Source organism: Pleurodeles waltl, chromosome 7, assembly GCF_031143425.1.
Source record: "Pleurodeles waltl isolate 20211129_DDA chromosome 7, aPleWal1.hap1.20221129, whole genome shotgun sequence".
Lineage (NCBI taxonomy): Eukaryota > Metazoa > Chordata > Amphibia > Caudata > Salamandridae > Pleurodeles > Pleurodeles waltl.
In genome coordinates, this window is record NC_090446.1 from 1353981919 (window position 1) to 1353994134 (window position 12216).

Genomic DNA, 12216 nt, shown 5'->3' on the forward strand with positions numbered 1-12216 from the left:
TACAATCTCTCTGTCTCACCATCCAGCTCTCTCTTCTTTCTTGTTCCATCTCTATTTCTGCCTCTATACTGCCACTCTGTTGTTATTTACGTATTTCACTGTCTGTCCTTCTTGCCTTCTTTCTCTCTCATATTCTTTCTTTTCAGCTTTGACTTCACCATCATTCTTTACCTCAATTTCCCTATCTGTTTATGTAGTTCTTCTTCTCTCTTTCTGGTAGTATTAGATCAACTTCTACAACACCATAACCAATCAATTAAAAGTTAGTGCAGGCCCTTAGCCCCATCTGAGGTGGTAGTAGAATATATACTTACACAAAGATGCTGTAAAGGACAGGTACCCAGGAGAGGGCAAGGCCGAAGAGCAGCACCAAAAGGAAGAAGAAGTTAGAACTGGAGGCTCTGAAGGTGCGGTGAGCGGGGCGGCAATTGGAGAATAGTGTCATCTATGGTAGGAGGGAAACAGGACAGTTAGTTGGAAAGCAATGTGCACAAAGGACAAAGGATAGACAGAATGCACAAACACAAATTCATTCTAAGAGAGACAATGCATAGAGGGATATTTCCACACTAGGGGCCAGATGTAGGAAGCCTTTTGTGCCTCGCAAACGGCGAAAAACACTGTTTGCGAGGCGCAAAAGGCCTTAAGCCATGCAGAATCACATTTTGCGAGTCGGTACTGACTCGCAAAATGTGATTCCGACTCGCAAATAGGAAGGGGTGTTCCCTTCCTATTTGCGACCGCATCGCGATGTAGAGTTGCTTTGTGACCGCGAAAGCGGTCGCAAACCAACTCGCAGTTACCATCCACTTGAAGTGGATGGTAACTCATTCGCAAAAGGGAAGGGGTCCCCATGGGACCCCTTCCCCTTTGTGAATGCAAAAAAAATAAAAAAATTCCCATGGACCACTGCCTACTCTGAAAACACCGAAACTAAATGGTTTCGGTATTTTTTCTTTTTGCAGCTCGTTTTCCTTTAAGGAAAACGGGCTGCAAAAAGTTTTTAAAAAACTGCTTTATTTAAAAGCAGTCACAGACATGGTGGTCTGCTGTCTCCAGCAGGCCACCATCCCCATGAGTGCCTAGACTCACTATGGGGTCGCAAACTGCGACCCACCTCATGAATAGTCATGAGGTGGGTCTTTGCGACCCCATAGCAAGTCGCAGAAGGTGTCTGAGACACCTTTCTGCATACCAGTTTGCGAGTTGCAATTTGCGAGTCGGAATGACTCGCAATTTGCAAGCCGCAAATTATTTTGTACCTACATCTGGCCCTTAGGGTGGTGGTGAACAAAGCAAATTATAACCATCCTCTCCATTTCACTAATTCCTGGTCCATCACCAACACCATTTTCAACTATGACACTTGGCCCTACGCTGCACCCAGCTTCTTCAGCTTCTTTGGCCCCAGTTAATGGGTTTTCACCAGAATAATCTTCATCTAAGTTGGTTACATTCACAAGTTTGCAATGAAGATCACTTGCATGAGTAACAAACCCTGTGACTGTGCACATATTAGTGTCTACAGTAAGAACAAGCATTTGCAATGCAATAGGTCTCGCCTTTGCTCGAGTTAGAGCTATTAGCAATGTAAATTGCTAACTGGACTTTTCTTGCCACATAAATTGAAAATGAAAAAAATCAGTTGACATAAGTGAGCTGAATCAAAGCGCCACGGCTGCCATGAGCATGAGTGTGAAGGAGAGACACAAAAGAAAAAAGAAGTTTGCTTGCAGTCAAATGTATAGGTAAACGTGCAATTATCCATGTAACATGGATGATGGCTAAGGCGGTAACAAAACTGCCCCAAGAAGGGACAAACATAAAGTATTTACCAATGATAACAAAGGATTTCTGAAAGCCCATGAATGAGTGATAGTGATGGGCGTAAGGTGGGTGTGGTTTAAAGCCCACATAGATACCAACATGTCGGAAAAACATCATGTGCACGCTGCTATGCTCGGCCTAATGATGGGCCAATTGTTGATGACATCTAAATAGTTATTTGACCAGCTCATCTAGTAGAAACGTTGGTCCTGATTGCTAGTAGACCATGTCAGCGACACAGAGCACATTACATTCTGCTCATCAGGATTTTCTGCCAATTCGACTGTCTGCCTGAGTACATTTTGCAAACCATAGTACTCCTAGAATGTCACCACTGCCCCATATACCCAGAAAGGCTTCTGAAATTCTTAAGGAACTCATGTAAAATATAATCTTCTTCAAACAATAAACCTCCAAGAGTAGATGTTTTTAACACTTGACTTTGTGAATCTGGCCCACAATGTTTAACCATACTTTTTTGAGATGCAGTGGTTATTTCATTAATAATGGGCCAAAGGCCCCCTTTATTTCCTAAACAGTTGATATTTGCATGCTTGTTTTTGCTAGCACCTTGCGTCCCTTTTAACAAATGTATTCTTAAATATAATCTGTAAAGTTCTTCTGTTTTGTGCTTATACAATGTCCATTAATAAAGTCCACATTTTCGTGAGATAGTTTTACAAATGGCAAATCATTATGTAGAAATAAATTCAGAAATGCAATATGTATTGTATTGCTCGATATAGGTTAAGTAAAACGAAATAATCCGACATTCTAGCAGTCTCTTGGAGGAAAAAACGTATTTAGTAGTCTTTGCAGATGTAAACCTATTTACCAAAAAAGCACAAGGAAATGCTGATTTACCAATCCATTAATTTATCTTTAAAAATCTTTAATTAATTTAGTAGTTTCGTCAGTGCATGTTGCTAAGATTTGCTACTCGAAATATATATATCGATGAGTGGCACATTTTAAATGGTTTTACGTCTGCCCCACAGTAGATGGGGTTTCTTCAGCAAAGATAATTTTAGTCATTGTGAACCTTGTCTCTGTCAAAGCTCTTTAGTTTGACACCAGTGTGTTGGATTGTACTGAAAAATGGTATCTTTAAGTGCTAGAGAATACCAGGCCATTAGGTACTCCGACAAAGACAAAACTATAATATCTCCCTGCTAACTAAAATCTGGAATCAACAATGACATCACAAGCCTCACACTCTCAAATCGAGATGCACTGAAGCCATAAAAGCCTGTCAATTATGAAGAACATCCATTTACTATCATTGCCACAGAGCATCAAAGCACCCAGCTACCAGCTGGTTCAGCTCACACCTTTACAACAATAGACACATTTGCACCCACCTATGACCCTTTAACTCCATTGCTACAATGGCATCATCAAAAGAGAATCACCTTGAAGCAAATGGCATGCAATTTCAATTTATAAATGGAGGCCGTTCTGGATTCCGAGTGCCCAGCGGGTGTGGAGGAGGCAAACACTACTGCTAAGTCAGGCCACTGGTACAGACGAACAGCTCCTGTGTGGAGTACACCTGCTTGCACTTTAGAAGTACCAAGGCACAATACGTACTGCTTGTAGCATCACCTTCAGTTCCCTGTTTAGAGAACTTGTGACACTTCGGCCTCTCTGTGTCTTCAATTCCCTCTACACACACCCCACTTCTCCAGCACCCCAGGCAAATTGCAGGAATACCAACATTTCTATGTCATAGGCTGGGTGGACGGAAGAACTGCACATCGTGGTTTGTTTCTCCCAGAAACTGTGCATAACTCAGGAACAGAAAGCGCCAGCAGTCCCTGGCCATATAAGTGGTGTGAAAGAAAGGTGTAATACATTGCACAAAGAGATTAGGGGGCAGTTCCTTGTTAGATCCGTGGTGGAATGTACTTTTATAATAGATGACAGCTTTTCCTTCCTACAGAGATACATAGAGATATGTCGAACAATCATTACGACATGAGTAGTACTAAGTAACATTGCAAAAATAATGAGTCTTCCACCTGTTCTAGAAGAAGCAGACTCGGACCATGAAGAATCTCCCGTCTACCCTTCCCATAGTCCTGATGCTGAACATGCTACACCAGGCAGGGCACGCAGGATAGACACCACCAAAAACTACTTTTGAGTGAAGAAACGGATGTAATGTGCAGTGAGATGCTCATGGAGAATGTATTCCATTGCTAACAAAATGTTCCTACGTTCCTTAATATTTACAGAAGGAAAGCAAATAATACAAGCATTTGCAATGCAATGGGTCTCGCATTTGATCGAGTTAGAGATATTAGCGTTGTAAACTATTAAGGCCCCTCTCCCTGCAGAACTTCAGTACCTTTAAACAAAGGGAGAGGCGGCTGGGGGTGGGGATAGGGACGGGGAAAAATGACAAAAAAATTACAAATAAATAATAAAAGAAATAAGCGCGATCGCGCTGTGTAAATCCATCAATTTGTGAAGGAGCGCTAGGATAAACAATAGAGTTAAACTGGTAGTCATGAAAAGCACTTGATTATTGACCAGTGGGATCGCGCTGCGTACAAAATAAAAAGTCATCCAGAAACCATACGGAAAACATGGAGCCTCGTATGTTTTCAGTACTTGTCCGGTGCGCTCGAGGAGGGCTAGACACCAGAAAAGGCATGACGTAGGTATGCCTTATGCTAATAAAACCAAGCAAATTTTAAAAGGCAAGCCCAAGAACCAACAAAACTGATGGGCGTGACATGGGTGCGGTTAGAATCCCACAGAGAGATTACAACAGGGGCCAGAGCACTTGCGCACTCTGCCCTAAAAAGGATGCCAAAGTAATGGACTGAGACTGATCCAGCACAATAGATTCGATCCTCTACCATACTCTATCCCTAATCACAAGCAATTAAAGAGGATAATGATGTGGCATACAGTGCCAAATGCTACTTGCAGTTCTAACAATATACCAGGGCCTAAACAGTGTCACCATCAGCCTCTCAACTAGGTTTGTAGCAGGTTCTCATACTGGAGCATGATGTCATGGAATTCCCAATTATTGGTCTATCTGTAGCTTGGAATGATTCCTTGTTTGTCCTGCACTTACAAACCTGTGTAGTTTGCTCTATTGTGTGTTTAGTGAGTATTTTGGAAGCAAGTGAATTCATTGATTTATGTGTTGTCTTATGGGAACTCTGAAACCATGTTGTGCCATTAACTCATAAATATTTAATTTGCAACTGGGTTGTGCTGGTAAATTGTGAGCATTTTGTATGTAAGTGCCTACCTTGCTTAGCTTTTCTTTGTGAGTGTCTCATTATAAATAACACTTGGGTGACATATGCTTGCATTAGTTATCATTTTGTCTTGGGTGCACCTCTTGCCTTGAGCTACACCTAAGAACTAAGCATATTGTACAAAGAAACCTCTATGTGACTTCTGAAAGCCCGATCGTATATAGACCATTAGAAATAACGAGAGAATGAACATTGACTTTTGCCTCAGAAAGTGGGATGATTAAACTCATTATTATTTACAGCAAGAGCTTTGCTGGCTGTGGCTGATTTGATACTGGTCTGTAATGTGGCAGGGCGTCAGATCCTGAAACTGTCTTTTCAAATGAGGATAATCAAGGCTGATGTAACCTCATTGGGTTCTGCTCCCTATTCCAGCAACTGAGGTATCAGTTATATCTGCTGAAAATGAGGAAAGAATAAGGGGGTCATTCTGACCCTGGCGGTCACCGACCGCCAGGGCCAACGACCGCGGAAGCACCGCCAACAGGCTGGCGGTGCTTCCATGGGCATTCTGACCGTGGCGGTACCGCCGCGGTCAGAAACGGGAAACTGGCGGTGTCCCGACGGTTTCCCGCTGCCCCAGGGAATCCTCCACGGCGGCGCTGCTTGCAGCGCCGCCATGGGGATTCCGACCCCCTTACCGCCATCCTGTTCCTGGTGGTTTTTGCCGCCAGGAACAGGATGGCGGTAACGGGTGTCGTGGGGCCCCTGGGGGCCCCTGCAGTGCCCATGCCAATGGCATGGCATGGGCACTGCAGGGCCCCCCTAACAGGGCCCCACTATGATTTTCAGTGTCTGCCAAGCAGACACTGAAAATCGCGACGGGTGCAACTGCACCCGTCGCACCCCTTCCACTCCGCCGGCTCCATTCGGAGCCGGCATCCTCATGGAAGGGGGTTTCCCGCTGGGCTGGCGGGCGGCCTTCTGGCGGTCGCCCGCCAGCCCAGCGGGAAACTCAGAATTACCGCGGCGGTCTTTTGACCGCGCAGCGGTATTCTGACGGCGGGACTTTGGCGGGCGGCTTCCGCCGCCCGCCAAAGTCAGAATGACCCCCTAAGTCTTTTTAAAAGACCTTTCCAATCCACCCAGTAGAAAATAAGTTAACTACTTATGATCAGTAGTCAGGGCCAATGCACCACACCTGACGTTTTGAAAGGACTAAAGATGTCAAAGAGACTACCCCATCAGCCTTCTTTTAGAGCCTCCTAGCACCACAAGACCGAGGCCAGTCAACAAGAACTCCCCAATCTATTCTTTTTTCCATTGCACTTGAATCTGAATCATTTCCTAAAACCCTCCTGCTATGTCAATTTCTCATACGCTAGTCTTCCCCTACATAAAAAACCATGCATACATAGGTGTACACATAGATGTATGCAATAGGACATCAATAGCCTAAAACAGGCTGGGAAGAAACAGGGCACTGTCCATTTTAACCATCAAAGTTACAAAACATGGTACTATAACAAATTTCAAACAGACTCATGAACGTAGCACTGGAACCATCCAGAAATCACGACTTAAGGACAGCATCGGTTTCTCTATTGGGGCATAGGGGCATTGACCCCTATTTATGTTGCACCCCCTGGCCCTTGCAGTGCCCCCTTTACCATCCTCATGAAATGTAAAATACAGTTTACATTTTTGTTTCTGGCCACTGTGTATTTTCCAAGCCGGGAAGGGCCTGGCTGCAGCAGAAGAATGAGGTTATACGAGGTAGAGCATGTGGGGGTAGGGTTTAACATTGACATCAGCACTGCAGGCACTAGTACTGCTAAAATATGCAATGGGCAGTCTGACAACGGGATTGTATTGCACTCACAAGTGTGCATGTCAGGTTTACCGGCTGCCTTTCTGTGACCAGCCCAACATGTGCTCAGAAGTCTAGAAATGGATCTCACCCTGCGCAATTAGGGAGCCAGGAGGATCACAGCTGCAGTCCCCTAGACTCCTAATGAGTGCTGGGTTTATCTGACCAAGGCAATCCTGGCACTGCTCTTATGTTTTAACAACAAGAGAGCAGCATCTGGTTGGCTTAGGACAAGCAATGAATAGGCCTCCTGTCTTCTGGTCCTACACGAGGCACGGGGGAGCAGAGAATCAGCTCCAAGGAGGAATGGCCAATCTTTGCATAGCTTTTTTTTTAAGCTATGCAGTGACTAGCCATTACTGTTCCTTGCTCTCCTCTCTCCTCACTCTTCGTGTGCAGCACCGGTATTGGAATTATACACAAAGATAGGTGGGGAGAAGTCTCAAACCTCCCAGTCGGGCTGGCAGTGGCACAAACAGTGACATCTCAAAATATTTAAGACTTTGGGCCTCATTGCATCCCTGGAGGTCTAATGACTGCCAGAGTCATAGTGGCGGTCAGACCGCCAGCACCACAGATTAGGATTTCACATCAGTCTGGCAGTGCTGGCGGTCCTATTTCGCCAGGGCAGTGCTACAACCCCTTTCTCTACCAGCGGTTTCATGGCGGTAGCACCACCATGAAAAGGCTGGCGTAGATAGGGTGCAGGGGGCCCAGGGGACCACTGCATTGCAGACAGTGAACATTGCAACGGGTGCTGGTGCACCCTACGCACTACAGCATTGCCGCCGGCCCTATAATGAGCCGGAGACAATGGTGTAGGCCGTTTCATGCTGCGCCAGCAGGCGGAGACTGAGATGTTAACTTTAACAAAAAGTCTTGCAAATTTGTGAGATCAGTGTTTGTGCACTGCTGACACCATTTTGTTATTGATAAGACTGCTCTATTTTGTTTCTCGCCTTTGTGACACCGATATTTAAACTTCTTTCAGCGATGTGCACTTCCTGCATCACACAGCAGGAGCATTAGTCAGTCACATGACTTACAAACTGCTTACAAAATGACACTGCTGTCTCACCAAGTGGAGGAGGTTCTGATTCCTCAAAAAAATGTTATTTTCAAATGCAAACAAGAGGGGATGTCTCTCTCCTGTGCTGCATTGTTGTTAGTTCCTTCCATTTGGATGACTCATTCTTGCTTTATTCATGGTGCTGTGGCCTGGGATGTCTTTGATCAAAGTGATTAACAGCCCTGAGCCACATCATTGTCAGAGAACAAATGGCTTGAAGCCTGATAACTGCTAAAAGCAGGCCCCCCGCTTCCAAATGCAAGCACTACATACACAAACCATTGTCAGGACATAATAAATGGTGGGGGGGGGGCTGTAAGAAAGGCATGACAAATGACCTCAGGCTGTAGAGTAAACATTGAGAAAGGAAATCACAACCTTGCTTTCTCAGGCACACTAGTATGCTTGTGCTTGTGATCATAGAGTTAGCACTTCAGATGTGCTGTGCAGCTGCACTTGCAACACACAGTCAGTCTTAGAACACCTTGTCTGGCTGCAGTGATGATGTCCTGGCTGATGGATTGCCAGAGCCACCAGAAATGGTGAGCTTGTCCCCAAGATAAGAGGGGTGCTGGTGGTCATGGTAGCTTTGTTGGCCCACTACTTCATCACAACCTGCTGCATTGTTTGTAAATAATGCAATCGTTTTTTTTAGTGAACCAGCAAGAGGAGCAAATGGAGTCCCATCATGATAGGGCTGATGTGATCATATGTCTTCATCCCAGGAAGAAGACATGAAGGAGGGTGCCCTTTAAGGTTTATGTCTTACTGTCTCATTGCGTCCAGTCTGACAAATCACAATAGCTTATATTGTCTAAGTAGATTTTATATGTAAAGGTATTTAAATAAGGAAATCTGTGAGATAATAAGCACTGTTATCACAGGTCCCTTATAAAGTTCTCCAGTTACAGAAAGGAGCAGCTATCTCTTTATCATTAAATGTCTTTATTAACGTCATAACAAGACTGTAAGAAGAAAATGTCAGACAGGTGCATTGTAGAGAGTGGACAGACAAGACAACCGTGTGTGCAGGTAAGATCATTAAAAAACATGCTTGTTGCACTGTAAAATTTGCACACTACAGTAACAAAACAATTTTGATTCTGTAAAATATGGAGTATTTTTCAAGTGTTTATATATTTCAAGTCTACACTATCGCAATGGGTTTCTAACCCAGCTTGCTTCATCAAGTTTGCTTTAAAATGTGCAATTTTCCCACTCTTTTTTTCAACATTTTCTCAGGTGGGAACAACCCCCTAGCATCCCACTTATAACAGAAATGCCCACTCGCTTTGTTCGCGATGCAACACTGATCAACAGGTTTTAAGCCTCACCACTTCCATATGTCACGAGCAGCCACTGCTTAAGAAATTTGTGATGATGGTTGCAGGTGGGGCTCACCAGCACTCATTGTAGGTGACCAACACTTATTTTGCTCAACAGGCTATGATCCAAAGCAAGAGAGAGAAAAACACAAAAAGGGGAAGCAGCTGTATTTGACAAATGGAGAAAGCAGGAATGAAAAAAGAACCTGCAAGAGTGAGATAGAGAGACAGGGAGGCTCTGGTGGTGGATTAAAAAGGCATGAGGTGCAATCAAGACTATGCAGCTCTGGGGTTTGGCACTCTGGCCTTTGATAGTGCCACCCAAGGGCTTCTGGGCAAAACTTTGGGCCCCCGCACTTAATCTGTCGCAAATTATTCACTGAACTTAAGTGTTATAGTGGAGGCTGAAACCTGCATGTTTCTCATGTGTACACTTATCCTGTGGCTAATTGCACAACTCTGGCGCACTTCGGGACTAGGTCAAATACCCCAGTCAAATACAAGACTCACATAAGCGACTGACCCTCCAGCCTTGATCAACGCTGCTCTAGTTTCTTAGCTATGTATCATATCAGAATTCAGATCATAGTCATATACCAATTGGAATGCATCAAACTTTCCCACAGTCCTGTGGTTGATGGTAGTCCAAATAATGGCATTTCAGTAATTGGATATATGCTGCTGATGCTTATGACCTAAAGATATTCAGAAAGTTTATTTTGTTTCAGGTACAATGTACAAATAAAGGAGAGCAGCTGTTGACTTTTAATTTGTGAAAAACACACACTAGTGCTAAGTCTTTTTCTCAACTTTCTTTACCTCAGTGATCACTGTTTGCACAGTATGTTATGTTTCAGAAATGGAAGACATACATAACTGTTTAAAGTAACCAATACACACAGTTTCAAAATATATCTAAAAACATTCACACTGGGCACGTTGGACACAATCACAAACCAAATGCAAACTAGGGAAAATGATGCTGCTTATTAGTGAGGTGGGAATCATTGTCTGTTTCCTCCACCCACCATTCATTCATATTCGTGGTCACATTACCCTGGATGCCATCCCAATGAGCCAAGGGACAAGAACTCTGCTGTAGCCCGCCAGAGCAGCTTGGGGCAGTGGTATGGGACACCTCTTAAACTGAGCTGTAGCAAGAGTTTAGTAATCAGGCCCTTCAGTTTTCCCTTTTGCTGCCACCCATGCTGCCACCTGTACTTCCTGATGTGGAAGGAGGATAACAGCCCTTACTGCCAGTCCACTGAACAGGGAATGAAAGTATATCGACAGTTCTTCTGTTTTCAGTCACCATGGTGGTAATCAAAAGACATAAAGCAGAAGTTGGCTGCATCATTTATTCACTGAATTCTGTTTAGGAATAACAGGTACTACAAAACATGCCCCAGGATGAAAATTCGCAAAGCCCAGTGCAAATAAAAGACTGCAGTTGCATATTCCCTGTTCAGATACAATTTTTTCTGAAAGAAAATTGTATTCAATAACTGTCCTCTGTCTGTGGCCCGATGAACTACAGCATGACGCTTTGTGTATGTGTGTCCAGTTCTCCAATGCTGGTACGCATTCCCCAAGTGCATCTGAATTGTTGGTCTCTCCTTTAAGGAGACCAATCCCTCTGTGCAGTCTGTAGGATCTTGAGCGCAATCCTGATATACTGTGTGAAGTCCCTCTGTCTTTGCCTCCCTGTCTCCTTCCACACAGTGACTCAGAGGCAGTTCCCTCGCAATGGCAAAGGAGCGTCGCCCCACAGACTCAGAGCCAGCAGCTGAAAAATAAAATCATATTTCGTTTTATTTTCAGCTGCCGGGTCTGAGCCAGCATGTGCAGGGAGGGGTGGGGCTGGACCAGGGGAGGGGGGAAAAGGAGTGAGTGCACTTAAGTGGGTATGTCTGTTTGGCTGGACATGCACACTTAGGTTTCTCCAACCCAGCTATATTTGACAGCCGGGTTGGAGAAACAGCACCAACTCCCTGTGCCTGAGCGAGCGGTAAACCAGCCCACTAAGGCCAATCCCTGCACTGCTCTTATGCTTGGTAATAGCATAAGAGCAGTGTGAGGATTGCACAGGGAGTCTCTGAAGCTGCCGGGACCAAGAAGTGGAGCGCTAGGCGGCAGGCAGCATCAGGTAAGTTTTGTTTGGTTTTGTTTGTTAAAACCCTCCCACGCTCCCCACATCCTCACCCTGCACGCCCCCACCCTCCCCTCACACCCCTCCACCCACTCCACCACTTTTAATATGTGTCGGCAGCTCCTGCAGTGGCTTTGTACTTATGCAGAGTGCCCATTTGTTTGTCTGTTCATGAACAGTCTGCATGTGCATTGTAAAGCCTTACCTTCTTTGTGTAGAAGATGATGAAATATTTAACAGTGTTGAGTAACGGAAGCATGGGGCAGAAGAAAGTCCCAATCCAGCAAACAGTCTGTCCATAGATGATGTCTAGTACATTCTGAGGCACCAGGAACTCTTGCTGGCCCCAAAACTGGATAGGCTTACAGGAGCAGTGCTGCACCAGCATCCTGGGGAAATACAAGAAGTCTGAGTTACAGGAGCAGTGTTGGGCAAGTATTGAGTGGAGACACTATTGCTCAGAGCTACAGGAATGGTGTTGGTGAAACAAAATATAAAAACGGACCAATATAAAATAGGGCTGTGAGAAATGGAGTCTTTGGTTGGCAGTCAGGTTACCCCCTGTCCAAGCAAGGACCCTCACTCTAGTCAGGGAAAAAGAGAACCCTCAGCTAACCCCGCTCACCCCCTTGGTAGCTTGGCACGAGTGGTAGGCTTAACTTTAGAGTGCTAGGTGTAAAGTATTTGGACCACACAGTAACTTAATGAAAACACTAGGTTTGGAAAAATTGAAATTATTTATCTAAACAAAACAA

General features: G+C 44.7%; 1 protein-coding gene across 1 annotated transcript in view; it reads right to left on the reverse strand.

Moving 5' to 3' along the window:
- LOC138246302 (transmembrane channel-like protein 7) overlaps positions 1-12216 on the reverse strand; it is a 322663-nt gene that overhangs the window by 77888 nt on the left and 232559 nt on the right. Inside the window, exons 12-13 of the mRNA XM_069200782.1 lie at positions 11667-11850; positions 315-445 (exon numbers count right to left, since the gene is read on the reverse strand). Coding sequence (XP_069056883.1) covers positions 315-445; positions 11667-11850 — 315 coding nt within the window. The remainder of the gene's footprint in view (positions 1-314; positions 446-11666; positions 11851-12216) is intronic.